The sequence below is a fragment of the Gopherus flavomarginatus genome, chromosome 2 (genome assembly GCF_025201925.1).
Source record: "Gopherus flavomarginatus isolate rGopFla2 chromosome 2, rGopFla2.mat.asm, whole genome shotgun sequence".
NCBI classification, from domain to species: Eukaryota; Metazoa; Chordata; order Testudines; family Testudinidae; genus Gopherus; species Gopherus flavomarginatus.
Genome location: NC_066618.1, coordinates 239,721,557 through 239,748,092, shown reverse-complemented (window position 1 = coordinate 239,748,092; position 26,536 = coordinate 239,721,557). Strand labels below are relative to the sequence as shown.

The 26,536-nt window shown below is 42.2% G+C and overlaps 1 protein-coding gene across 1 annotated transcript in view; it reads right to left on the bottom strand.

The window, feature by feature from the left end:
* The window catches only part of C2H8orf34 (chromosome 2 C8orf34 homolog), a 285,462-nt gene that overhangs the window by 189,977 nt on the left and 68,949 nt on the right, over positions 1-26,536 (bottom strand). The window contains exons 3-5 of the mRNA XM_050940939.1: positions 25,660-25,791; positions 20,617-20,745; positions 455-483 (exon numbers count right to left, since the gene is read on the bottom strand). Of these exons, the coding sequence (XP_050796896.1) occupies positions 455-483; positions 20,617-20,745; positions 25,660-25,791 (290 nt within the window). The remainder of the gene's footprint in view (positions 1-454; positions 484-20,616; positions 20,746-25,659; positions 25,792-26,536) is intronic.

The window sequence follows — 26,536 nt, the reverse complement described above, 5'->3', positions numbered from 1 at the left end:
CAAAGAATACTCTTAAAGATGTTCACAAACAGTATAATTACTTTAACTTAAATTTAATAGGCGTTACCCAAAAATATGACCTCAAATCAACAATAATTATATTTCTAGGAAATATTTAGCTTTCGGTATCCTATAAAATTATCCCTATAGATAAAATTAAGCAAAATAAGATGTACAGCTCAATAGCTTTTACGTGACCAGAGTTAAAGCCCTAGGAGCCCATTAAAGGCTCCCATTAAAGTCAATGGGAGCCTTTCCGCTGATGCCAGTGGACTTTGGATCAGAGCCGTAACATATATGAGCCCTGTCAACAGCCCTTAGGTACCAGCTCCCCATTGAACTGAATAAGAGTTAAGTGTATGCGCAAGGACTGCAACATTGAACTCTCACTGCCTAAAACTACCATAAACATCTGCCTGTTTACACTATTCATTAGGTACACAATATCTCTTACCTTCTCAAGTTCATCAGAAATAGCAATGCCTGAAAACAAAGCAGATTTTAAAAAGCAATTTGAGAAACATTCTTTGTGGAAATGTATTTTGTTATAGTAAGTAAAACAAATGTTTAATCTGGAAACTTACATAATTCTCTTCTTGCAAATGCTGTCTATTAAATTTTGTTCCATTAGTGAAATTGACCAGATGCAATGTTCTATAATTTTCTTCAGGGGCAATATAATCAAACTCAGCTTTCAAACAATTATGAAACTCTGGAAATTTGTGGCTGGAGTAATAGACTGATGAAAAGCTAAAATTTACTTCTATTTGTTTTCTAAAATTAAAAAAGCAATTTAATATTTGTAGTTTGAGCACATTATGATGCAAATCCTGCTTTGACCAACAAACATCCACACACTATAATATATTATCTGCCTGCCATCCAAATGCAACGTAGGCCTGACTCTGCTCTACTTTGCACTTGCAGGAATAACTCCATGAAAGTCAATGGAATTAAACCTGTAAGAAGAGAAGTAGGTCCAGTGTCTCCCAGGGAACATCACACTACTAGTTAGGCCAGCAGTTCCAAACCCTGAGCAAGCACAACATGGCACCTGATATTCTGCTGACTTACACTTTTGGCTGATAGCAACATATACAGTTGCCTGCTTGAGGATTCACTTTGTCCCATTTACATCAAATCATTCCACCCTACACTATGGTGTAGGCTGCAGTGTAGTAGACGTGCATAGCTGCCAGTACAGCCCCATGTGCTATGACAGAATGCTGCTCATCCTGCCTCACTATGTCATATGCAACATCATCCTGCACCCTTTTCTCCTTGCATTCCACTGAAGCCATTAAGCGATTTTGCTCTAAAACTTAACCAAATTTTTTTTGGGATGGATCACTTGATGATTACCTGCTCTGTTTATTCCCTCTAAGGCACCTGGAACTGGCCACTGTCAGAAGACAGGATACTGGGCTGGATGGATCTTTGATCTGACGCAGTAGGGCCATTCTTATGTTCTTATGACTGTCATCTAAGACTTATAAAGAGATCCAGTACTCCAGTATACAAGAGCTCGTTTTATAAGCTATGCATTATACATCTAGGAGCAAATTTGAGAGCTAACATATTTCTTTATCTTTGTAAATTTACCCTAGGGTTAGCTCAGTCTAAACTTATTCCCAAAAATACAGCAAACAGTTAACAGCATGTTATTCTTATACCGTAGCTGTATGATTTTTTACTTTATTGATAAATTTTCAATCATACCTACATGTTGCTATTTTTAATTTTAGAAAGCTTACTTTTACTGATTTGTTTTTAAAACATAGTGAAATACAAACAGAACTGTAATTAACATTTTAGGACCTGATCAATACATGAGAAATAAACAAACGTTAACGGAACATTTTCTCAGTTATTCAGTGTTTACAAATTAAATTCAACAAAATACACTTTGTCTACCCCCACAGCAATTAATCTGTTTTCAATACCTTATGGCTTTTATTTAGTACATAACTACACCACTGTCCATATAGTATGTGGAGCAGGAAGTTGTTCCAATTTGAGTAATATATGCCATGAAATCCATTGTTCCTCCCTTCACCCTCACCCCTGAGTTGTGTCGGAGTATGCAAACGAAAGCAGCTGCACAAAAGTAAAGAGTGAAAATTAAGTTTAGCTGTCTCTTCACCCTGCACAGCCCTGTAAACGTAAGTAAGGATTTCCAAAACCCAGCTCTCCATAGCATTTGATTTTTTCTGGAAAACTAAAGCTAATCCAGCTCACAACCACAGATGTTATGATCTACCCATTCAGACACTCTACATCATCTCAGCAACTTTCAATGATTTTTTTAAACCAGTTTTTTGCCCTGTGAGCAGTCCCCTATTTTCCTGCTTCACATGTCCAGTCACTACTGTTGCATCTGTGGAGCCTGAAAGCAATGCAGATGGGCTTCTTTTCGTGGGCAAAAGCAGTCACAAAAGAAGAAGAATCATTGCAGAGCCCAGGATGATTCTGTGCCTAGGAGGCAGTGCTGGTGCTAGTCTATTTGGGGCCAATAATACTCCCCCCCATAGCAATACAGGAAGATAAGTAAGGGTTCTGGGGGAGGGAATTTCAATGAGGACTTCTTCACAAAGATCCTCCTACATAGCTTTTTTCATGTATCTCCAAAAGAGACAATGTGGACAACCCTCAAAGCAGGCAGATCCCCCAGGATCCACAGGATTCCAGGGCCATCTGAACTGATGTTGGGTCCCAGTGACTTCTTCTAACTCCCTAGCAGCAGAGCTTGACTGAAGTGCTGCTAACAGGGACATCCAGTGGCTATGGTTGCTTTGTGGACAGGGTGAATCATAACCACCACACACTGGTACCTGAGTTACCACAGTTACTTCCTCAACTGTTGGCAAATATTGACTTTTTGTTGTTAAAGCAGTTTATTTTTAAAGTAATTTATTTTAAAATGACACAGTCAATTTAAAAACCACACTTCTGTTAATCATCATAACAAAAGTGAGTAAATGTTGTCATAAAATTCTGAAAACTGATAAAAATTAGAGCAAAAAACACACATCACTCCATTTTCTTTACTATGTGCATTTGATACCATTTCCCTTGTACAGCCTATCAAATTCCATTGTTTGTGTGATTTTTTTTTATACTGCACAAGGGAGAGAAAAAACTTTTTAAAAAAATAAAAATATGACAGTAAAATGAAAGATTGTCAGGGAGACTAAGGGATAAACCTGGTATATGAAACCATTTTAAATTCATTTATTGTAACTGGTTACATTTCAAGTTGATGGTGTCAGTTTAAAACAGAATTATTTGTGCATATGAAATCTAAACACATACTGTTAAGCCGAAATCAAACAATTATCACTTAATTCTGATACCTTTCAGACTCTGGCCTTTGAATACAATACAATTTAATCCTAAAAACTAACAGAATTTTGTATTAAAAAATCTGAAATATACGGTCTTCTGATAGTGTACAATGCCAGATGTTTCAGAGGGAATGAACAGAACATTGCAATTAACAAGCGATCCATCCCCTGTTGTCCAGCCCCAGCTTCTGGCAGTCAGGACACCTGGAGCATAGAGTTGCATCCCTGGCCATCTTAGCTAATAGCCATTGATAGACCTATATTCCATGAATTTATCTAATTCTTTTTGGAACCTTGTTATACCTTTACCTTTTGGGACCATTGAATTAAAAATGCAATTGTGTATGTGTTATTGTGAACTGTATGTAACTTCTTTAGGAGACTGACTAATGCAACATCTAGAAAGTATTAGGAACTTCAAAGCCCTTATTGGGACAATACATTTGAAGTGAATAACCTAGAAAGTACTTGGAAGGAGGGAAATGCAAATCCAAAGGCATATTCAAAGGTGTCTCAGAGGTATTTGTTGCATTCCTTCTCACTCTAAGTTTTGCCCTGTGTATGCTGCAGAGAGGCTAGCAATGTGCCTGTGTGTGACGGGGTGAACTTACCCTGCACTGGATAGGAAAGTGTTAACTCCTCCTTGTGGGCTGAGGAAGCCCTGTCTCCATGCCCCTACTGGTTATGCCCCAAATATAATACCAGTATAAGAGTGAGCAGCTCAGCTCAATGGGGGCTCACCACCAAAGAGGAAGGATGTCTGCTGCAGGATCTAGCCTCAGAGCCATGGCAGCTCCTGACCACAGAAGCGAGAGGCGCTGAGACTCTGGCAGATGTCCTGATACCTGCAGACACCCCAGGGAGTTCAGAGCCACCAGGAACAACCCAGGCAGATGAACCCAGCAGTCACCCAAACCACAGATGCCAGAGTCATGGTAGGAAGTACCTCAAGTGAGGGACTAGCCATAGTCCCAAGTGTGGTCAGCGTGTTGCAGCTGGATCCCCGCTGATTCAGTGGCGAATGCACTCACCGCTATCAGGGTCCTGGGCTGAGACCCAGTGGAGCAGGGAAGGGCCCAGGTCCCCCTACCCCAGCCACCACCTGCCTCCAGGTGGCGGCCAACCACCCTATTGATTCTGGCCATTACGCCTTACTATCCAGCAAGTCAGGGCCAATCTATTGACCCTGCCCACTAGGCCTCCTCACACTGTGAACCAGGGCCAGTTTATTGACTCTGGCTGCTAGGCCTTGCAAATCAGAGTGATTCTATTGACTCCAGCCACTAGTCCTCACTGCTCTATGAATCAGGGTAGCCCTATTGACTTGAGTCCTTGGGTCTGACTGCCTCAAGGTAAAGGATAGCTTGAGGGATGGGGTGAACTCACTCTGCACTGTACACCCCCCCACACCAGCCACACCTGGTGGAGAATGCAGGCAATGACTGAAGCCTGCTGAGAGGCTCACATTGAGATGCCCATGGTGGAGGACGTGTTTTCTTCCCCCACTGCCCCAGATAGTTGTACCTCACCATCCAAGGCATAGTAGGTCTCAGGATGGAGTCAGATAAAGTCTTGAAATGGCTCTTGGAAAGCGAACAACAACAAGCCCAGCAGGAAAGGCTCATGCAGCAGATGGTGGCTTTGTTACAGCCAGGAGGAGCCCTACCTGCCATTTCAGCAGAATCCAATCTCTGCTCCGCACCACTTAGCCTCCCATTGTGGCTCACCAAGATGGGGCCCGGGGACAATCCCAAGGCCTTTCTAGTAACTTTTAGCGGGTGGCCACTGCCACATGTTGGCCCCTAAGCCACTGGGCTACCCTTATAGCCCCATACTTGATGGGGCCCGCCCAGGCAGCTTATTGCAACCTTGACACCCAAGAAGCACTGGACTATGAAAAGGTGAAGGAGGCTATACTTGATCACACAGGCATCAGTCATGAAACATTCCAACCGTGTTTCTGTTGAAAGTGGTACCCTTTGGGGCTAGACCAAGAGCAGTGGCCCAGTGCCTCAGGGATTACGCCTGGCTGTGGCTGGAACCGGACAAGCAGTCCAGGGCCCAGGCAGCAGAAGCAATAGTCCTGGAGCAGTTCACTCAAATCCTCGCAGCTGGGGGGAAGTTTACTTGATGGCCAAAAGTGGGGAGCCACAGAACTGAAAACCAGAAGAGCTGAGAGAAAGGGATCAACCAGCTGGAGGAAGCCCGCACCTGACAGAGTCCAGAGAATACCAATGCCTGGCTGAGACCCCAGCCAACCACCCAGGCCCAACCTAGTGGCCACTTGCTGCCTGAGTCTCATCCCTACTGGATGAAGACCCTTGGGTGGGGTTCACGTTACTGAAAATGGACCCTCTGGCCACAGAGACCTGAGACCTTTGTTATGAGCATGGCCAAGATGGGTATTTCTGGATTGCAGTTACAGATGTGAAAGCTGGTTGACCCCCCTTAATAAATTACAAGCGGCCAGTAGGTGGGGGGGGAGTAAGTACTGCTCATGGACACAGTAGCTTGCATTTTTTCACTATCCCTTTTCCTCTGCCTCAAGGCAGGAAGATCCTGCTCCTAACCAGTTAGTTCTACTTAGATAAGGGAAACATGAGACTTTACATTTACCAATCAAGTATTAACACGCAAGGGTCTTTGTCTAAATGTGTATAAAAGGTTTGTGAAATTTGTGTAAGACAGAGTCTTTTGTACCAAGGTACAGGCTCTCCTTTTTCTGCAGAATAAAGCATTTTTCCTTATCCCTGTCAGGCTGTTAATTGGCTCTCAGCTAGGCAGACCCGATATTTTGGTAACAGTTTCTGGCGACTCCAGACGGGACTCTCCTAGCTCGGACATTGGACTCCAGACGGCTGCGGTGAACTAGGAGCGGCGCCACTGGGGTGCTTAACCCCTCTTCTTCACTTCTCCGCAGCCCCTGGGGTTCGTGATCCGATAAGGTGAGACCTAATAGGATAAGGAAATACTATCTGGTTCTGGTTAGAGGCGGGCCTCTTATCTGGTTATCTGGTTCTGGTTCTGTTCTGTTTAACCGGTTACTGTTGTTTTTCTGCTCTGTATACATTTGGACGTTAGGAGTGTGGGCGAAACTGAACCTCTCGTTCGTAATTCCTTGGAGTGGAAGCCATGCGTGCGAGGAAGCTCTGAGGTTGTACTGAGATCCTTCTGTCCTGTCCCCTGTAGCGGTCGGTGTAATAGAAGTAGAAAAACCTGGATTAGACTGTAATTCCCTCTGTTCTCTGTGTAATTCTCTTTTCTGTTTGAGTGTCAGCAGACAGATTGATGGGTCTCTGGGTAAACCCTCTAAAGCGGTTTGGATTATATGCTAAGTAAATGGCCTTTACCTGGTGTTCAGAAAGGAATGTCAAGAGGAAATTGAATAGTTAAACACCAATGGACTATGCGTTTTTGCCCAGGTGGCAAGCCTCACGAGTGAGGACTCGGGTAGTCTTGTGAGTAAGAATGTTTAAGGGAAGAGACCAGGAAGGTTGGGGGCTAGTTGAGAAGCCCATCCTCCTAGCTAAACTGGTAGTGGAACAAGTTGGTGCCCATGGAAGGGGCGGTTCAGTGAGAAAAGCAGGATCGGGCCCAGGCAGGCAGGCAACAGACAGAGAGATTGGAAAACAGGTTGGAAAACTTTAAGGGTGTAGTGGAAGGAAGGAGTCAGTAAGATTAAGCATGGGGATTTCAAATACCCAGGACTTACTTGGAATGGTGATTTGAGTTGATAAAAGTGGCTGTTGGGAGACAAGCAAGTGATTTAAGGAAGAGTGAGAAGTTAACTCTGTAGTTGCTGGAGGGAACAGCAGTTAAACTTTGTAAAAATGCTAAAAAAAAAAAGGTTTTTGGTGTCTGTGAAATGTTTGTAAATAAATTCAGGCAAAGAAATTATTGGATTGCAATTATTTGGTTTGGCTATGAACAATTTAGTTAAATTAGCTGAAGAATGTATATAGTGTTATGTAATTGAAAACCTGGGCTGCCTATGAAACTAATACAAGAAAATATGGGGTAATTCCTCTGTTTTGCCTGAAATCAACAAGGGTATTTGTATATTTAAGTAATGATTGACTGCCCAGAAGGGGCAGACCTCTGTTTTTTTTGTCTTTCAGATAATCAGAGAAAACTAATGCCAGCTGAACAGCATTCAACATATCATGCATTTACTGGCACAATAGAAATTATGTTTTGTGTTCTGTCTTGTGGTGTTTGTCTCCTGGCCGGAATTGTTGTGTTTAGTGTTTTCATGGGATGGTCTGGTTTGAAATCGGGCAGAGGGGTTGGATTGGAATGCAGATACTTGTTTTATTCAAATTGGAATACAAAGTGTTTGGATAAATCAGGAAAATGTGATATACTAAAGTCTAACACATTTGCTTAAGTAAAGAAACAGAAACTTCATTGGCCAAATCTTTTAATTAAAAATTGTTATTAAAATTTGCATACCAACAGTTTTTGGAAGCAAGAACATGAAAGGTTAACCCACTCCCCATATTGTACATGGGATCCTTCTGGCTACCTCAGATTTCTAGCCAGAGGGCTGGGGATGGTGGGAAGCTATTGGACTAAAGGTTGTGCTGAATGAACTCCTCAAAGTGGGTGTGCATGTCCTGGCTTGTTGCTCCAAATCTCTGTAATAAAGTTATTTTAGTGGAAGGGTATATGTGGCATACATTAAATAATAAGACTAATGTACTGTATAATGGCAATGTTTATGTGTTCGTTGTTGGGAAAAGGTGTATGAGTGAAGAGTGAAAGTTTCCTTTGTAGGTTAAAAGAAGCCAAAAAGGGAGAAGAAAAAAAGAACAGAATGAGTTAACTGAAAAGAAAAAAAAGTAGCTAGGAGACTGTAGATAAGACACTGGCTCCATTCAAGGACACTGCTCACAGCTAAGACTTGGCTGATAACCAAGAAAAGGGGGGTGGGGCTTGAATGTGCCCAAGCAGCTATGAGATCTGCAAAACACTGCCAGGCACTAATGAAATGTGTTAGGTTTCTTTTCTCACAGGTAAAGAAGCGCTACCCAAAGACACTAACAGCCCTGCCACTCCTTGGAATCAGGAGACTGGATCAATGTAAAGGTCCACCAACGAAAGACTGCTCTGGCTCCACGCTGGAAAGTCCTGCTAACTACCAACACCTGTGAAGTGCCAAAGACTGACTGCTTGGACCCATGATTCTTACTGCAAAAAGACCCCTCCACATCGGGAGAATTCTCCTACTAATGATTGGCCTATTTCTCCTTCTAGCTCCACTGTGCCTTCTGGACAGCAGGGAAAAAGTACAAGGGTAATGTGCTGGTGACCTCCTCCCTGTAGGACGCTGAACCACGACTGTTTCGGGGAACAAGAAGGAACACTCACTCCACTAAAATTGCCAAAGTCCAGGGATTCCTGACTAGAAAGGACATTAAAAACTGACCCTGGTGAGAAAAAAAAACAAAGAATCATACACTGGCAGAAAAAAAAATTTGTGGGACCCATGCTTGGGATTGTGATATTAATTGGATTTTGGGGTTTGTTCTACAGGCTGCGCACTGTGTTCTGGATAAATCCTTCAGTATGTATTGCTCTCCCTAATTGAATTTAAAATGACAGGAACCACAGGCACCTTGTTGCCCCTGCCATCTCCCCTGTTACTCTGTAATACACCCCCTCCTAGGCTATTAATGTCAATGCCTCTTGAAAGTACCTGAGATTAGTTAAAGGTATACAACCGACAGATGTGATATAGTACTACACTGAGGAGATATGTATTAGGATATCAATGGACTGTGATTGATACAACACTAGGGGCTGCCATTAGATTAGCACAACAGAGGGCCTGGGTTATTTCCTCTGGAAGAAGAGGGACCTGACCGGATCCCTACGGGATGGGGCCAATAGCGCAGCAGCCATTTGGAATATTATTAAAAGCCAAGAACATGATAAGAAATTGGGCCAACTAGAAAAGGCCACTAGCCTTATTTCTGGAGCTCAGCTAACCCAAGTACAGGCTACAGTTGGTGAGTTGCATGTTATTTCCACCCTTAGTTCTATGACCCAGAAGTTACTAACAGAGATGGTATTGAATATCACTGAGGCTGGGAAGGCATTGAAGTGGGATCTAGTATGTTTAGAAATGCAGGATTTCCTGAATGACCAGCTGATGGCCATTCGGAGTGATCTTGAGCACCAAACTTGGCCCACTGCCCTTACAGACACATCAGGAGTACCATCTGATCTGTGGTCATGGACACATATTTGAACACTTTCTGAGTGGAAGTGTGGACATTCACAGTGCTTCTTCCAAGCATTTGGACCAGTTGGGGGGGTGCGCTTCCACATACCGAATCCTGACGGGTCCATGGAGAGAATGCATGTGGGACTGGATTATTCACCAAGACATCTGGGAAATTAGACCACCTGGTATAGCTAACTGATTTATAGTCAGTGCCCCAATCCCTTAGTTGTCAGACAAACAAGATTCCATTCTTTGTCCGTGCGTTCATTCCTGGGTTGGGGTTAGCTGAACTAGAGAAAGCAGTTGTAAATATTTCTGCAGAGCTTAAAAAAGCAGCTAATGCATTAATAGACGCTTTTCAAAAGTTACAAAAAAGATTCATGAAGTAGCAAAACTGTCTTTGCAAAATAAACGTGTGCTAGATGCTATAAATGCTAAAATAGAGGGGACTTGTGCTTGCCTCGGGAAAAAATGCTGTTTTTATGTTAATCATTCTGGCTTAATTGAACAGGATTTATAGGCTAATAAGAACGCTGCTGTTATTTTTCATGCTGTATCTTTTAATCACACCTTTAATTTTAAGGACCTTCTCCCAGTCCCTGGGTCATGGTTTACTGGCCATTTCCTTACAATTGTTAAATGGATTATTTTCTGGCTGTTCTTCCCATGTATTGTTTGAATAGTAATACAATGTGCAAAATGTCTGTATAATGCTGTAACCAAAGGTTCTGCTGTCCGTAAGACAACTCAGTACCTGTCTCTTCAGCTTAACCGTAAATTACATAACGGGCCTGGCAATCTGGGCTTGCCAGGCCCGAAGGGGGGATTGTGAAAGCTGGTTGACCCCCCTTAATAGATTACAAGCGGCCAATAGGTGGAGGGGGGGTTAAGTACTGCTCATGGACACAGTAGCTTGCATTTTTTCACTATCTCTTTTCCTCTGCCTCAAGGCAGGAAGATCCTGCTCCTAACCAGTTAGTTCTACTTAGATAAGGGAAACATGAGACTTTACATTTACCAATCAAGTATTAACACGCAAGGGTCTTTGTCTAAATGTGTATAAAAGGTTTGTGAAATTTGTGTAAGACAGAGTCTTTTGTACCAAAGTACAGGCTCTCCTTTTTCTGCAGAATAAAGCATTTTTCCTTATCCTTGTCAGGCTGTTAATTGGCTCTCAGCTAGGCAGACCCGATATTTTGGTAACACAGACAAGCCTGGGTAGCTAGTCCACAGGCTCAGAAGAAGACCACAGAGAAGCTCGGGGTCCCTGTGTGTGTAAATGGGACACCCATGGTGGCTCTCATTGGCTCTGGATGTCCAGAGGGAGCTGGTCCCAACCCTTGAACTGAACAGGTCCCAAATACACATACAGTGCACCCACAGAGATGTGCACTCTTATCCCACTACCTGAGTGACCTTGGAGCTTTCTCACTTCCACATGGCCCTCCAGGTTAGTGTGACCCCTAATATAGCCTATCCCTATTCTGGGATGGGACCGACCATCGTTCTGAGACCTTTCATAGGACTGCGCCCATTACTCGCCAACAGGGAAGAGTGATGAGACAATGCTGTAAAAGCAGCAAAGAATCCTGTGGCACCTTATAGACTAACAGACGTTTTGGAGCATGAGCTTTCGTGGGTGAATACCCACTTCCTCAGATGCATGTAGTGGAAATTTCCAGGGGCAGGTATATATATGCTAGCAAGCAAGCTAGAGATAACGAGGTCAGTTCAATCAGGGAGGATGAGGCCCTGTTCTAGCAGTTGAGGTGTGAAAACCAAGAGAGGAGAAACTGGTTCTGTAGTTTTTCACACCTCAACTGCTAGAACAGGGCCTCATCCTCCCTGATTGAACTGACCTCGTTATCTCTAGCTTGCTTGCTAGCATATATATACCTGCCCCTGGAAATTTCCACTACATGCATCTGAGGAGGTGGGTATTCACCCACGAAAGCTCATGCTCCAAAACGTCTGTTAGTCTATAAGGTGCCACAGGATTCTTTGCTGCTTTTACAGATCCAGACTAACACGGCTACCCCTCTGATACGAGACAATGCTGATGGCTCCTCAGCCATGACCGGGATAATAACCCAGGGGAAGGGCCTTCCCACAATGGAGACTCCCTCAGACAGGTGCATATGTGGATGACAACTAGGCCAAACTTGAGCATGATAGCAATTTCATCCTTGAGCAGCGGGAGGATCCAACTCTTAGCTGAGCCTGGGAGCAGGCTATAGTTAGGGATCAGGAAGAAGAAGATGCCCCCCACCCTCAGGCCTCCCAGCAGCACAACTTTGAGAGATGGCAGGACTGCCTCCATCAAGTAGTGGAAGAATCTGACTCATGAAGTGTTCCGACAGCTGTTAGTTCCCTGGAAGCTGCGCAAGGGCCTCTTGCATCTAGACCATTTGGTGCCCTGGCCCGACACCTTGGAAAGGAAAAATCCTCCAGAGGATGGCGAGGAGCTTCTTCCATCAACAGGTAAGAGACTATTGTGACTCATGCCCAGAATGTTAGCAAACTGGACCAAAGAGAGTGCCAGAAGCCCCACTTTTCCCACTCCTCATGGTTTGGGTACCCTTTGAGTGTATAGGGTTAGATTTAGTAGGCCCCCTGGAGAAGAACATGACTGGCCACCATTACATCCAGGTGATCATGGACTATGCAACTCAGTATCCAGAGGTTGTCCCCTAAGATTGCAGTGAAATTCGTGAATGTTTTTGCCGAGGTGGGAATCTTCTGTGAAATTCTAACTGATCAGGGCATGAATGGGCTCTACCTCTTAATGGCCAAGTTGTGCCACTTCTAGATATACAAACCCTCCAGACGTCCATGTACCATCCCCAAATGGATGGCTTGGTGAAAAGGTTTAATAAGACACTGAAAACCATGTTGTGGAAATTTGTAGAAGAGGATCCCAGCCACTGAGATACTCTTCTCTCTGCCTTATTATTCACCATACCGGAGGTACCCCAAGCATCAACAGGTTTCTCCCCTTTCAAACTCCTATATGGAAGGCAACTCCATGGCATCCTAAACCTCCTCAGAGAAGGATGGGAAGAACAGACAAAGGGAGTGGCCCCATCATGTGCTGCAGTTGTGGGGGCGACTCCAAACATTGGGGAACTTCACAAGAGAATATGGTACAAGTCTAGGAGATCCAAGCTCAGCAATATAACAAGGGGGCCCACTTACATAAAAAAAGCTGCTTCTATTACCCTTGGCCAAATCCCAAGTCCTGGCCAACTGGCAAGGCCCCTTTGAGGTCACTCGATGGATCGGACCAGTTGATTATGAGGTCTAGCTGCTAGGACAACACCGGGTGATGTGCATGTATCATGTCAACCTGCTGAAGGCATTGAAGACCAGGGAAGTCCTACTCATCAACCTCTACCCACCTAAAACAAAGCACGGAGTGCTTGTCAATGGCCCGCTCGAGGCCGGAACAGTGGCAACGTGAGAAGTGCTCACTCAGGTTCAATCAGAGCAATTGCAGGATACCCTGTGAGCCTTCCCTGATGTCTTATCAGTCCGACTGGGGCAGATACCAATGGCGAGCCCAATCAGAAGGTAAGCATTACCCATAGACCCCTGCCTCGCAAGATTGGGAGGCAGTGTAGAAGGAACTGAAGACCATGCTCGACTTGGGCCTGATAAAGGAGTCACACAGTGAATGGCGAAGTCCAATAGTGCTGGTCACGAAACCAGATGGCTCAGTGCAGCTGGGGCAGATGCCAATGGCAAGCCCAATCAGAATGTAAGCATTACCCACAGGCCCCTGCCTCGCAAGATTGGGAGGCAGTGTAGAAGGAACTGAAGACCATGCTGGACTTGGGCCTGATAAAGGAGTCACACAGTGAATGGCAAAGCCCAATAGTTCTGGTCACAAAACCAAACGGCTCAGTGCATTTTTGCATTGATTTCATGAAAGTAAATGAAATTTCCCATTTCAATGCCTAGCCAATGCCACGAGTGGATGAACTCTTGGAATAACGGGAGGGGGGGAAGGGAAGGGACGCAAGTTCCTGTCAACTTTGGATCTGATTAAGGGATATTGGCAAATCCCCAACACCAAACTCTCACCCTAAAATGGCCATTCTGACAATTTATAACAATGTCACTGAGACTGCACAAGGCCATGGCCACCTCCCTGCAGCTCACGGACCAACTGTTACAACCCCGAGCACTATGCCAGGCCTACATCGATGGTATCGTGTACAGCACCCTGTTGGGAGGACCATCTCCAACACCTATTCAGGGTGCTCTTAAGGATGCTGGACTCACGGCAAACCCCACAAAATGCCACCTCAGGCAGAGTGAGTGATGTACTTAAGATACACCATGGGGGGTGAGGGGACAAACTACAGCCCCTGGTTGACAAGATGCAGGCCCTATGAGATTGGCCCACCAATACAACAAAGATACAGGTAAAGCAATTCCTTGGTCTAGCCAGATATTACCAGCATTTTGTCCCAGACTTTGTGATCCCACCAGACCTAACTAGAAACTCACACCCCAGAGGGTCCAATGGTCCGCTGAGAGAGAGAGACAGAGAGAGACAGTCTTTCAGATGTTGAAAGAACGACTTACAAGAGGACCTGTCTTGATACACCTGGACTTCCAGAAACCTTTCATTTACAGACAGACGCTTCGGAAGTGGGCCTTGGGGCAGTACTATCACAAGAAGTTGCCAGGGAAAACACCCGGAGGAGGCCTGGGCTGTTAAGTGGGTCATAGATGCCCTGCAATATTATCTATTAGGAAATACATTCAGAGTGATCACAGACCATGCATCCCTGCAATGATTAAATAGCATGAAGCACACCAACACATGTGCATCATGTGGTGGTATCTTGCCCTTCAGCCATACAACTTTCAGGTATTGTGCTGCCCTAGGAAGGCACATGCCAACACTGATTTTTTCCCCCAAGGATAGGCAGAAAGGGGGGAGAGGAAGAACCTACATTTGCGTACCCTCCTAAGTGGGAGGATGTGTGACAGCGTGAACTCACCCTGCACTGGACAGGAAAGGGATAACTTCTCCTTGTGGGCTAAGAAAGCCCTGCCCCCATGCCCAGTAGGGAATGCCCCAAATGCAGTACCAGTATAAAAGTGAGCAGCTCGGCTCAGTCGGGGTTGACGACTGAAGACAAAGGACGTCCGTTGCAGGCTCCAGCCTTGGAGCCATTGCAGCCCCCAACCGCAGAAGCCAGAAGCGCCAAGACCCCGGAAGATGCCCCGATACCTGCAGACACCTCAGGGACTTTGGAGCCACCAGGAACAGCCCAGGCACAGGAACTCAGAAGCTGTCCAGACCACAGATACAGGAGCCATGGTAGGAAGCAGCCAAGGGCAAGGATTAGGCATAGTCCCTAGTGTGGTCAGCATGTTGTGGCTGAATCCTCGCTGACTCAGAGGCGAATGCACTTGCCACTGTCAGAGCCTTGGGACCTGGTGGAGCAGGGAGGGCCCACCTCTGGGTAGAGGCCCACCACCCTATTAACTCTGACCATTAGACCTTACTGCCCTATGAATCAGTCCTGCTCTATTGACTCTGGTTGTTAGGCCTTACTGCCCTGCGAATCAGGGCCACCCTAATTACCCCAGCCAGTAGGCCTCCCCGTTTATTGATTCTGGACACTGGGCCTTGCTGCCCTGTGAATCAAGGTAACCCTATCGACTTGAATACTTAGGTCTCACTGCCTTGAGGTAAAGGACAGCTTTAGGGATGGAGTGAACTCAGGCCACACTGGAGGGAGACCCCCCACCCCATACCATCACACCATGAAGTCTCACTCTTGAATTTCAAAGAGCATTCTCAGTGTGTCATGAACTACTTCAATACAATGGTCCTCACACAGCAAGAACACATGTGCATGCAGACTCTTCACTAGGGGAGGTATTTGGAGGCACTGTATCCTTACTGTGCAGGACTATCACCAGAGTCGTCAACTGCTTTGGGGATGCTGGTCAGCACTGAGCTGGTATCTGGACCCCAGGCATTATGGGACTATCTTACTACTGCCTCAAATTGGGGGTCAAATTCTCAAATTGGGGGTCCTGACTCAAAAGGAAGTTGCGGGGGGCGGGGTCACAAGGTTATTTGGGGAGGGAGTCATGGTATTATCACCTTTACTTCTTTGCTGACTTCAGAGCAGGCCAACCAGAGGGCAGCTGTTGGCCAGGTGCCCAGTTCTGAAGGCGGTGCCCCACCAGCAGCAGTGCAGAAGTAAAGACTGGCAATACCATACCATGCATTCCTTACTTCTGCACTGCTGCTGGCCAATTATTAAGGGGGCTATTTTAAGGGGGTTCCGGTACTGCTACCCTTACTTTTGAACTGCTGCTGGTGGTGGTGCTGCCTTCAGAGCTGGGCTCCCGACCATCAGCTGCCACTCTCCAGCTGCCCAGATCCAAAGGCAGCACCATCACCAGCAGCAGTTCAAAAGTAAGGGTAGCAATACCGCAACCCCATTACAATAACCCCTAGTAACTCCTTTTTGGGTCAGGATCCCTACAATTACAACAGCAGTGAAATTTCTGATTTAAAGAGCTGAAATCATGAAATTTACAATTTTTAAAATCTTGTGGCTGTGAAATTGAGCAAAATGGACCATAAATTTGGTAGGCCCTAAGAATGAGACAAGCCACCCTGTTACATGCACCCTCCAACTCCTTTACATTTAGAATACTGGTCAATTGTTTGTCACGCTTTTCTTTTATATCAGCATAGATTAATATACTGCTCATAAATACACCACATCTTTGTCCTCTAAGCTGTTCTCTCATTTTCTGTTGTGGATTGGAGATTTCTCTGTGATGTCAAATGGCAATCTGTAGTAACCGTACTGTCAGAGTGAAGAAATAAACGTGTTCATTATGCCAGTGTCTGGAGGCTGGGTCCTCTTCCTAAAACTGATTTCCAGCATGAAGTAATGAATAGAGATTGATTCCATTCAATCTAGGAATAATATCTTCCATAGCAAAGAAAGCAAATTTGTCTTTGGGCAGATTTCTCTAACTTTGATATGCGGAGCCATAAGTGCACTTTCAAAATATTTTTTTAAAGGAGAAAGTTAGAAAGGGTATACATTATTAATAATAATTCCTAGCTCTTATATGTAGTCGTCATTTGTATTAGAGTATAATTCATACTGCTCTATTATAATAAAACCAAATATAGTTAATACACCGTATAGTGTATTTTAACTTTCATTCACTCAGTGACTACAACCTTTCACAGAGCAACGTTTAGCATCTGATGTAAAACATTTAACAGCAACAAGCTCTTTTTCACTAGGCGATATACAAGCTTAGGCCTAGCCTAAAACTAGGCATCAAAAACCTTGTAATGCAAAATCTCCTCTCTGATGAATGGTTTACTAGTTAATGGACTTACATTACATTTTCTTACTACGTATTTTTAAAACTATGAAAAAAACTTAGAACAGCAAGTTAGCTGAGTGAAAATGACTCTCAAAACTCAGGGAGATCTATCATCATCTGCCCTCATTGGGACTCATTTTTAATTAAAATATTGAAATAGAACATAATGTGTGTAATTTAGTAGTTCAGGCCAGTTCCTTTCCTTTTTGTAATCACTTCTGTACATGCACACTCCCTCAAACTCATGCCTGGTAAGTTGCTGTGTATACCATATTCTAGGAAAAGATATATGACTTGTAATTCATTCATGTAGCATTCATTAAGAGTGAATGTAAATATACTGTTGCATTTTCCTAATCAGCCAGAAGATGGCCATAGAGTTCCCAAGAGCCAATTTTTCTCCTACTAAGTAAAGCATTCTGGTTTTCATGCACCAGGGCTCTGCCCAAAATCTCAGAAAAACAGTTCCAATGTTAACAGAATAACCTGATCAACCACTCTGACAGGGAAGTGATATGAAATCTGAGATTCAGAGCCTGAAAAGCAAGAATTGACTTCCCAATTTTGTTTAACTTACCTAGAGTCTTATATTTTCCATTGAGTCACTTCACCCGCAAGACATTACAACAATTTTATTTTCCTCAGTAAGAATTCAATAACGGTAAGACACTTTGAATTGAAAGTCTGATGCTATGTGTCTGTCCCTTTTATTATTAATCACAATTATTTTTTAATGTTTCTATAATCACTTCCATCTTGAATGATGCTCAAGTGCTTTACAAACCATAACCACGCAACACCACTGAAACAGTCTCCTCCAAAGTGCCATGCAGCAATATACCAGTATACAGTATGCGGTCTAGAAAGGAGGGAGGGCGACTTTTTGGATAAGTCCCATTCTTGAGAAAAGTGCTTTAATCTTTATTACTCTTGCTGAGCAGACAGTGCCATCTTTAAGTGTTCAGTCCAAAAGATGAGTTTAAGAGAAATAAAATTAAGTCCCCAAAGAAAGAATACTTGTCTAACTATTCTGGAGATTGGTCCTGCAGCTACTGTACATGCCATTTTCCATTAGCTTCACTGGCAGTTACTTGAGCACAAAAGCTGCAGGATCAGGTTAGTGAGTAATGACATGGTATATAGGCGTAGAAATACTACAAAAACCAGCAACTAAAAACTACGAGCCTAGGATTCTATGCTGTGCCAAGGTTCAGACTGGCACAGCAGAAAAAGAGACCCATCACAGAGTCCATGGATTTCAGGGAAGATCTGCACCTGAGTAGATTAGATCAAACTGTTGCTAACCTACACCAGCTGACAACAATCCAGAAGTGACACCCTTTACACCAGAGCTGGAAGGTGGGGTCACCCAGGAGCCATATTCGGATTTGCTGGCTCTGTACCAGCACTCCTACACAAGGGAAATTCCTATTCTGCAAAGTGCTGTAACTCAGAAATGAATGTGGTCCTATAACTTACAGCAGGTTAGAATAAAATGCCAAATAGTTCAGTGAAAGTAATTAAAAAATTAAAGAGCATAGGAAAAGGCTACTTACAACTAAGACCGCAGTTCTCTCAGTGTAAGGAAACCCTAATTTAGGAACTGAATAGAAATAATTTTGTGCAAATTCCTCCTTCTTCAATCTTAGCAAATATCATTATTTTCTTTGATTACCCATACATCACACTAAAAGTAAACAGATTCTATAAGCAACAGCAATATATCATGTAGCAGCTGCAGTACTGAGATAGCTTTATCTTCCTTACAGGTTTGACTGAACTTACCTAAAAACGTCAATCTCAAATTAAATCACAAACATTGATCTCAAGTGAGAACAACATGATTTGAAAGTTCAGGTTAAACAGAAAAAAGGAGAAACCATCCCAGAATGCTGATGGCTAGTACTGTAGTTCAATTAGCAGACCACAGTACACTGGCATTTAGGACTAGACGTGTAACTGATCGTGGGTAAGTCATTTTTAATGACCACAGCATGTTTCAGACCAATAACTGTATCTTACTGAAAGAAGTATTACATCTTAAGCATGTAACCAGTGTGACATTATTGATAAAAATCTAGCTGCATGCCATACAATTGTGTGTTTTCAGTTAGACTATCAGAAATATCTGGTTTTAATGGGCATATTCAAAGTTCTCTCACAGGAATTTGTTGCATTTCTTCCCACTGTCAGCTGTGCACTGTATATGCTGTAGAGAGGATAGTAATGTGTCTATGAAATCTCTTTCTCTTGCATTTCAGAGCGTTCTCAGGGTATTTAAGTAGTTCACAACACACCACTCCCTATACAGTAGGAACACATGTGCATACTGGCTCTTCTACTGCCTCCTCACTGTTGATGACTATCTTCTCCAGAGTCACCCACTGCTTTGGAAAAGTTGGTTAGTATGGATCAGGCATCTGTGGAGCTTATTATAATTATTAAAGCACAGCCTCTAAATCTGCACACCAGGCATTATGGAACTGTTTCCTACTTCTGCCTCCGAGTCCTATATACACATCAGACTACTGGCCCCGTCCTGCACTCTTTTCTATTTACCTCTACAGCACAGCAAGTAGCTGTGAAGGAGAGATGAGTAGTAGTTGCCACACAGCACTGGTGGCTTCCTACAGCAGCCTCAGATTTCTTTCCTCCTCATTCATGGCTAATGGTCATAGTGATTCATAGGGTGGAAGGGGACAGGGATCTGTGTTGCTTCTCCTTCCAAAAGCCAGACAAGACGTTCACTCTTCGGACACACCTGCACACTACATCAAACCACAAACTTCTGGAAAGCTTTGACTTTTGGGGCCATAAAGAACTGTGCTATGGAACATCCTATATGAGTTTCCATGAGGACATGTGGTTCCCACACACCTTCAGTCCCTTCCAGCCATGAAGTGGCAAGTTATCACTCTTTAAAATAAGTCAACTTTCACACATTGGCAATTTGCTTTCTCCCTAGTTAAGACTTGGCATATTACAACTGTTAGACTGGCACTACTGGTCCAATTAACTGGTTAATTGATTGTTAAAATTATTCGTTTTTCCTGTGATTATATTTCAGCTCTATGATTCTAGCCACATTGGGTTAATTTGTTTTTCCACCACGATGGAAAATTCCAGGGAAAAGAATGGATTTAAGACCTGCCTGTTTTTGTGTGGAAAATATATTTGTAATAGCACCCTTTCCTCTCCTCTCCCCCCCCCGCAACCCCCTCGCAAAAAAACCTGGTGTCTTTTACTAAGAGACAATAAATGCTCCATTTGCCTTTGTTTTACTTCATGGTCCCATCAGGACAAAATTTTCATATGTGCTTTGTAGGGCATCGTTCACACCTTCTCTAACAAAAAATTACTTTTTTCTGTTTAAACCGATATCATTTACAATTCTTAAGCTGGTTTATGTAAGTAAGTGATTGTTTATTGGGATCAAAGCCATAAAATGGCTTTTTTTTTAATTAAAAAGTTTATTTTAAGTGAACTGTGTCCCTGATCTCCCTTTAACTTACCCAGTTTAACTTTGTTGACTTCAGTGGAGTTACTTCCAAATGATACCAGTGTAAAAGAAAAACTACTACCTTTAGTACATATTTATAATATATTAATAAGATCAATATTCCACAGTCACATTAAAAAAAATTAAGATCAACTTACTGCGAGAGAGATTCTCAAGGGCCTTCCCCAGCTTCTTACTCTCCTGAAGAATATGATTTAATTCATCAAAATCCTGGCTCTCCGGTTTTCTCCGCCGGTCCCATTTAGGATGCTCTATTGACCTTGGCACTAATTAAAATTTATATATAAAGATTAGATTTCATCATTCAGAAAGCTACAGTAGCAACAAGCTGTGCAATGAGTCTACAAGATCAAGAATGCTCATAATGTTTAAGTCAGTTTTCCCCTTCTTATAAACACTTACTGGATATATTTTTATTTCAGTTAGTGAGGTGGTTCCAAATGGGGGAGGGGGAAAGAAGTCCAGAGGCAGGATTTCCAAACGACCTTTGCAACCAAATCAGCTAACCACCAGGAACAGCTAACACTGAATTCTCAGACAAAAAAATCCCAAAACAAACCATGTACACATTGCTCTGTAAGTGAAAACACTACATGGTAAATGAAATGTGTACCTATTGGTCAATAAAAGGAAAGAAGACAAAATGGAAACAAAGAACTCCTATTTCTGTTGTTATTATTAGTTTTACCATAAACAAAACAAAACTTTTATTTATATAAATACTCCTGCAATTGTCTCAATTCTGTTTATTTTGCTTTTCTGTTAACTATTAAACAAAATATATATCCATTACACACCAGGCAAAAGGCTGTGTAAACATATGAGCTTTTACTCTGTTCCCTTATGGCTTTTTGGGAAGCCCACTCTTCTGTTGAGTCTGCATTACTACACCCTAGAGATTTTATCTTAAGAGAACATTAGCTCAACTCCAAAGATGACCTAAGCTATGTAAGTGGATTGCTGCATTCTGCATCAAGCTGCAACTCCTGAGTTATCTTCAGCGATAGCTTTATGCAATACACACTGCAGTGACACTATATGGCAGTGACAAAACTCTGGGTGATGCTAGTAACATTCCTAGAAATAGCTAATGTCACTGCCCCACAATCAAATAAAAATAATTTATAAGAAAACAAGAACATGACTACTACTTCACCTCATTTAAACAGCTGTAACATCATCTTTTTTGATTTCACTAATTCTCAACTCACTATTTACAAACTACATCTGCACCAAATATATAAAAACCATTTACAGACTTCTATATCTTGTGCAGCAAAAACTGGTACTTGAAATGATATGGAATTGCAGGGTTCCAGCTTAAAAAGACAGTTATTCAAACTGATGAATAGAGAGCAAGCTCTAATTCTTTTCTCACTATGAGCACGTAGCTCATTAGTACTAATCGGAATCACATGCACAAGAGAAAGACCTTTTTTTGTTGTTGCTTTAGTCATCCTTTTAATTACTGCATTTGTTTTAGTGTTCTCCCATTCCCTATATTAGGATTATTTTATGTTTATTAAAAGTCTTATTTATTAACTTTATACTACTCTGAATAACTGCCTTCCTTATTAGACCTAATCAGAATTCATTTTTCTCAGATACACTACAGAAAAAAATAGAAATATTGATTTCCCACATATTCTAGAATAGAAAGCAAAAGTCTGTTCTCTTTCCTGAAGTCAAAAATCATGTGTTGCTTCTTCTATTAATTTCCCTCTTAAGCATTTATTAACTTTTTATATTACAATAAATTATCAGAAAAATCTAGATAATCCAAGCCTTTGGATTTGGGTCTTGGCTTATTTTTCACAATTAAGTGATCTCTTGAATAGAAATGATATGCAGTGAAACCTATACATTTCTCACTTCAGATTTAGTATAGCCCCTTAGTAATATTCCTACCCTTCTCCTGTTTTATTATGATCAGTCATTCATCAAAATATGTAAGCATTTTAAATCCCCATCATATTACCTGAATCAGACTTGTGTATTATTCCAAATATATAAACAATATTTGCCTTGAAAGGATGTAACTACAATTTATGACATTCATAGAATTTTTGTATGGAAGTTAGTTAGTTTTTCCCTTTTATAAAAGTTGAGATTTCATATCAGAAATCACTATTTGATATTGCATCTTTCCCTCTACATCTCAGAAAGCTGTCCCTTTGCCACCAGCTTCCATTTTTTCTCTCTCTCCTTTTCCCTCCCAACACCTACAACAGACGCATCCAGTCTCTTAATTAAACCTTTGTTCCTAAAAGAATAATCAGTTTTCTATAGGGAGATTATTCTGTTTTTTAAATACACACAACTGTCTTTTCAAAGATCGGACTTGATGGTGAATCTGACCATTGGCTCATTAAAGCTTCTGGCAATAGCTTCAGGGAAATGAGATTCCCACCATCAGAAGGCACCTGGCCACCCATGTGTGCACACACACTCATGGTGGTGGAAAATTCCTAGCAGTCATGGAGACACATCTTGTTAGTACTCTGTGGCAGTCAGTTTATGCTTGAAGTGAGGTAGCATATACTTCTTAGTGTGCATAACTACATATATCATTATTAGTCATAAAATTACTCATCCTCTTATTAAATCCAACAACAATATTTATCATTTAGTTCCCTGAGGCAAAAAGTGCTAACATGATCCCTGGATGTATAAACAGAGGAACACTAAGCAGGAATAAGGAGATATTACATCTGCATAGGGCATTAGTGAGATCACTGCTGAAATGCTGTGTCTACTCTTTAGAAAGGTTGTTGAGGAGACGGTTCAGAACATAGGTGCTGGAACGAGGGGTGCGAGAGGCGCTGCAGCACTCCCCACTTGAAGTGGTTTCATTATATACAGGGTTTACAGTTTGGTTCAATGTTCTCAGTACCCCCACTATAAAAATTGTTCTAGTACCCCTGGTTCAGAGAAGAGCTACAAGCATGATTTGTCATCTGAAAAAAACCCACTCCTTACTATGATGTTAAAGGATCTCAATCTATTTAGTTTATCAAATAAAATGTTAAGAGGCAAACTGATCACAGTCTTTGAGACAAGCATTCTATAAACATAAATAGATATTCAATCTAGCAGTCAAAGGCCTAACAAGACCTAACGGGCAGAAATTGGAGTCAGCAAATTCCAATTGGAAATAAGAAAATTTTTAAGAAGCAAGATTAATCAATCATTGGAAAAAGCTTATCGGACAATGTAAATTCTCCATCAATTGGAGCTTTTAAATCAGAATTGGACGTCCTTTCAAAAAGTAAACTGTCATTCAACCACAAGTTATGGGCTTGATGCAGGAATCACTGAATGAAATTATATGGCCTAAATTAGGCAAGAAGTCACGCTAGCTAATGATAATTGTCCTTAAAAATCCATGAAACTTCCTGCAGCAGTAAATTCTACTGCAGTGAATTCTACAGCTTGCATTACTCCTTGCCCTTGAAGCATCAGGACGGCGAGGCCTGTGACTGTCTCCCTCTTGGCGGATCAGTATCTATAGTCAGCAATCTTTGAGGCACAGCAATTTTCTTCCTGTTCATCACCATTTCCTGTGGCAGAGTCTCTCTTTTTAAGCTCGTTAGTCTCCTCTCCGCCAGAATGAGGGTATGTATGCCCCTTCACAACATCTATGGAACTGCATGCAGTGAAACTTTTAGAAAGTATTGTGGCTATACATGTTATGTACCTTTCTTTTCTTATGTGTCTACAATGGGAAAAGAAGTACCAGTTTTGATTATTTTGAGTCAAGATAGATGGACTTCTGATGTATATTTCTATTCCTCTTGTTTGCAGCATGGCTCCAACGTTATAACGCATTGAGCATTAATCAAGTGGCATTCCAGTGGTGGAGATTAGGTCACTGGCAGATTAATGGCTCAGAGAAGCCATCTTGCTGCTTACGTTGTATATCCCTAGGAAAATTGTAAAAATCAGCTCTAGTGAGCACATCTTGTATATAAGCCTAAATGTTCACAGTTTCTATCAAATCCTTTCCCTACATTCATATTGAGCTTGCAACAACTCTAGTACCACCGAGTTTCATGTGGCAAACACCTAAACAAATCCAAGTAGCTATAGAACACCACTTCGTTTCCCAATACTAAGAATTTGTCAGCCTGATGTGTAGCTGGGTTATATGGTAACAAGAGGCTAGAGCATGCCTCACATCTACGTAGCTGAGGATCAGAATTAGGCCCCATTATTTTTTCTGAAGTAGGAATCATACAATGACAGTGAACATGAAGTACTCCACCTAACTGTACATTTCTGCTCTTACAAAGAAAGAGAAATTACTAAATTTTGTGTAAACTGTTTCCTTCTGAATTCTCACCCTTGATAGGGATAGTATTAATGTAGCTATATTTCTATTGATGGGCCTAACTTTCAAATGTTATAGACACATTTATAACCAGCTTTTTCCTCAATAGTGACCTAGTAGGAGTGCATCCAAGTCCTCCAAATACAGCTGGATGGTTTCATTGTGTTATTGATCTTGGGAAATGTTATAAGTGATTTATGAAGCATATGTTTTACTTGTATGAAAACTTAATAAAATCTAAGTTTAAAAATAATTTTATTTAATATTTGATACCATAAACATGTTAATTGGCATGACTATACTTCATTAAAATTCCTTTATTACCATTCTTACTACTTTACCTTACAGGTCACTGTCAATACTCTCTTTGGTTATCCAATTTCTCTTGTTCCTTTCCTTTAACATATAATTAAGCTTTCCCAGCAAGTCTCAAAATAGTCCTCCTATTTCCTGACATTACTTGTGTCTAAAACCAGATGTATTATCAATGAGTTGTTTGTACTGATTGATTCCACTGAAGAAACTACCTACCTCTGCCATTATTAGTACTAAGGATAGAGAGAATAGGTTTTGTGTATGTGTTGGCAATTGAAACATCAATCAAAATCAACATTTTAAAACAGTACATAACATTCAAACTTATTTTTTTCTAAAGTAATCCTATTCATATATGGTAGCACAATACTCTTAACAGTCTATGGTGTGTATTAAAATATACCTAGAACTAAAGTCTATTAAGATGTGTATCCAGCCATTTCAACTAAAGGGTCAGCCCTGTTTTGCATTTTATTTCAACCCTGAGTACAATCTGATGGGTATATTGATTAATAAAGCATTGAAATTTGCTTACGCGACTTGGATTCCGGTGATGGTGGAGAAATGTTGGACACAGCGAGGTCACTCTTTGACTTTCTAGGTTTCTTTGCATTTACTTGCCAGGGTTTATCATAACTTCTGCAATCTCTTCTTGTTCCTTTGTTTTCTGTGGCAAAAATAAAATCTCAGGTGATCCCATCTGCATGGTCACTCTTCAAGGTTATGTTACATGATAAACCCAGTTTGGCAAGGCACCTGCTTCACCCTATTAACCTTAGCATTTCTCTCTTTGGCAGTGGAGGCCTGGAGTGCAGCAATCCTACTGCAGGGGGTTTTAATTCTTTGCTTTGGATTATTTTTTCAAGATTTATAATGTGGGCCTCAGGGTAGGCCCAAGCAGCTCTCTTAAGCGAAAATCAAACTCACAACACAAAATAATAATTTTTTTCCTGCCTCCGCCACAGAGCATCGTCTTATTATGCTGGCTTCTGGTTGGGGGTCCTTCCCCTCCCTGCTACTGCATCCCTCCTGTCTGTGTTTGTCTCTCTCTCTCCTCCTCTTCCACCAGAAGAGGGGTTTCTAAAAATCACTAGTAGCCCTTAATTGGGATCAGGTGTCTCTAATTAACCTAAGGTAACCTCTTTTCAGTTCACAGGGAAAAGGGCCTTCTCCGTTCTATGGCTGATAAACCCAGCCTCCCATTACTGTCTCATAGAGAGGATGTTGGCAGAGGGGGTTTTCTGAAACTTTGGGGCCTATTTTTGTTCCACTCTACACTGACATATCCAGGCAGAGTTCCTCTGGGCAGTGTCAGCTGGCTCCCTTGACACCTTTGAGGAGCAGTGGGTGCTGTCTGGGGTTTTCTGCTCAGTGTCCCCTTCTGATTCCCAGTTTTGACCCTTTGACCCTCA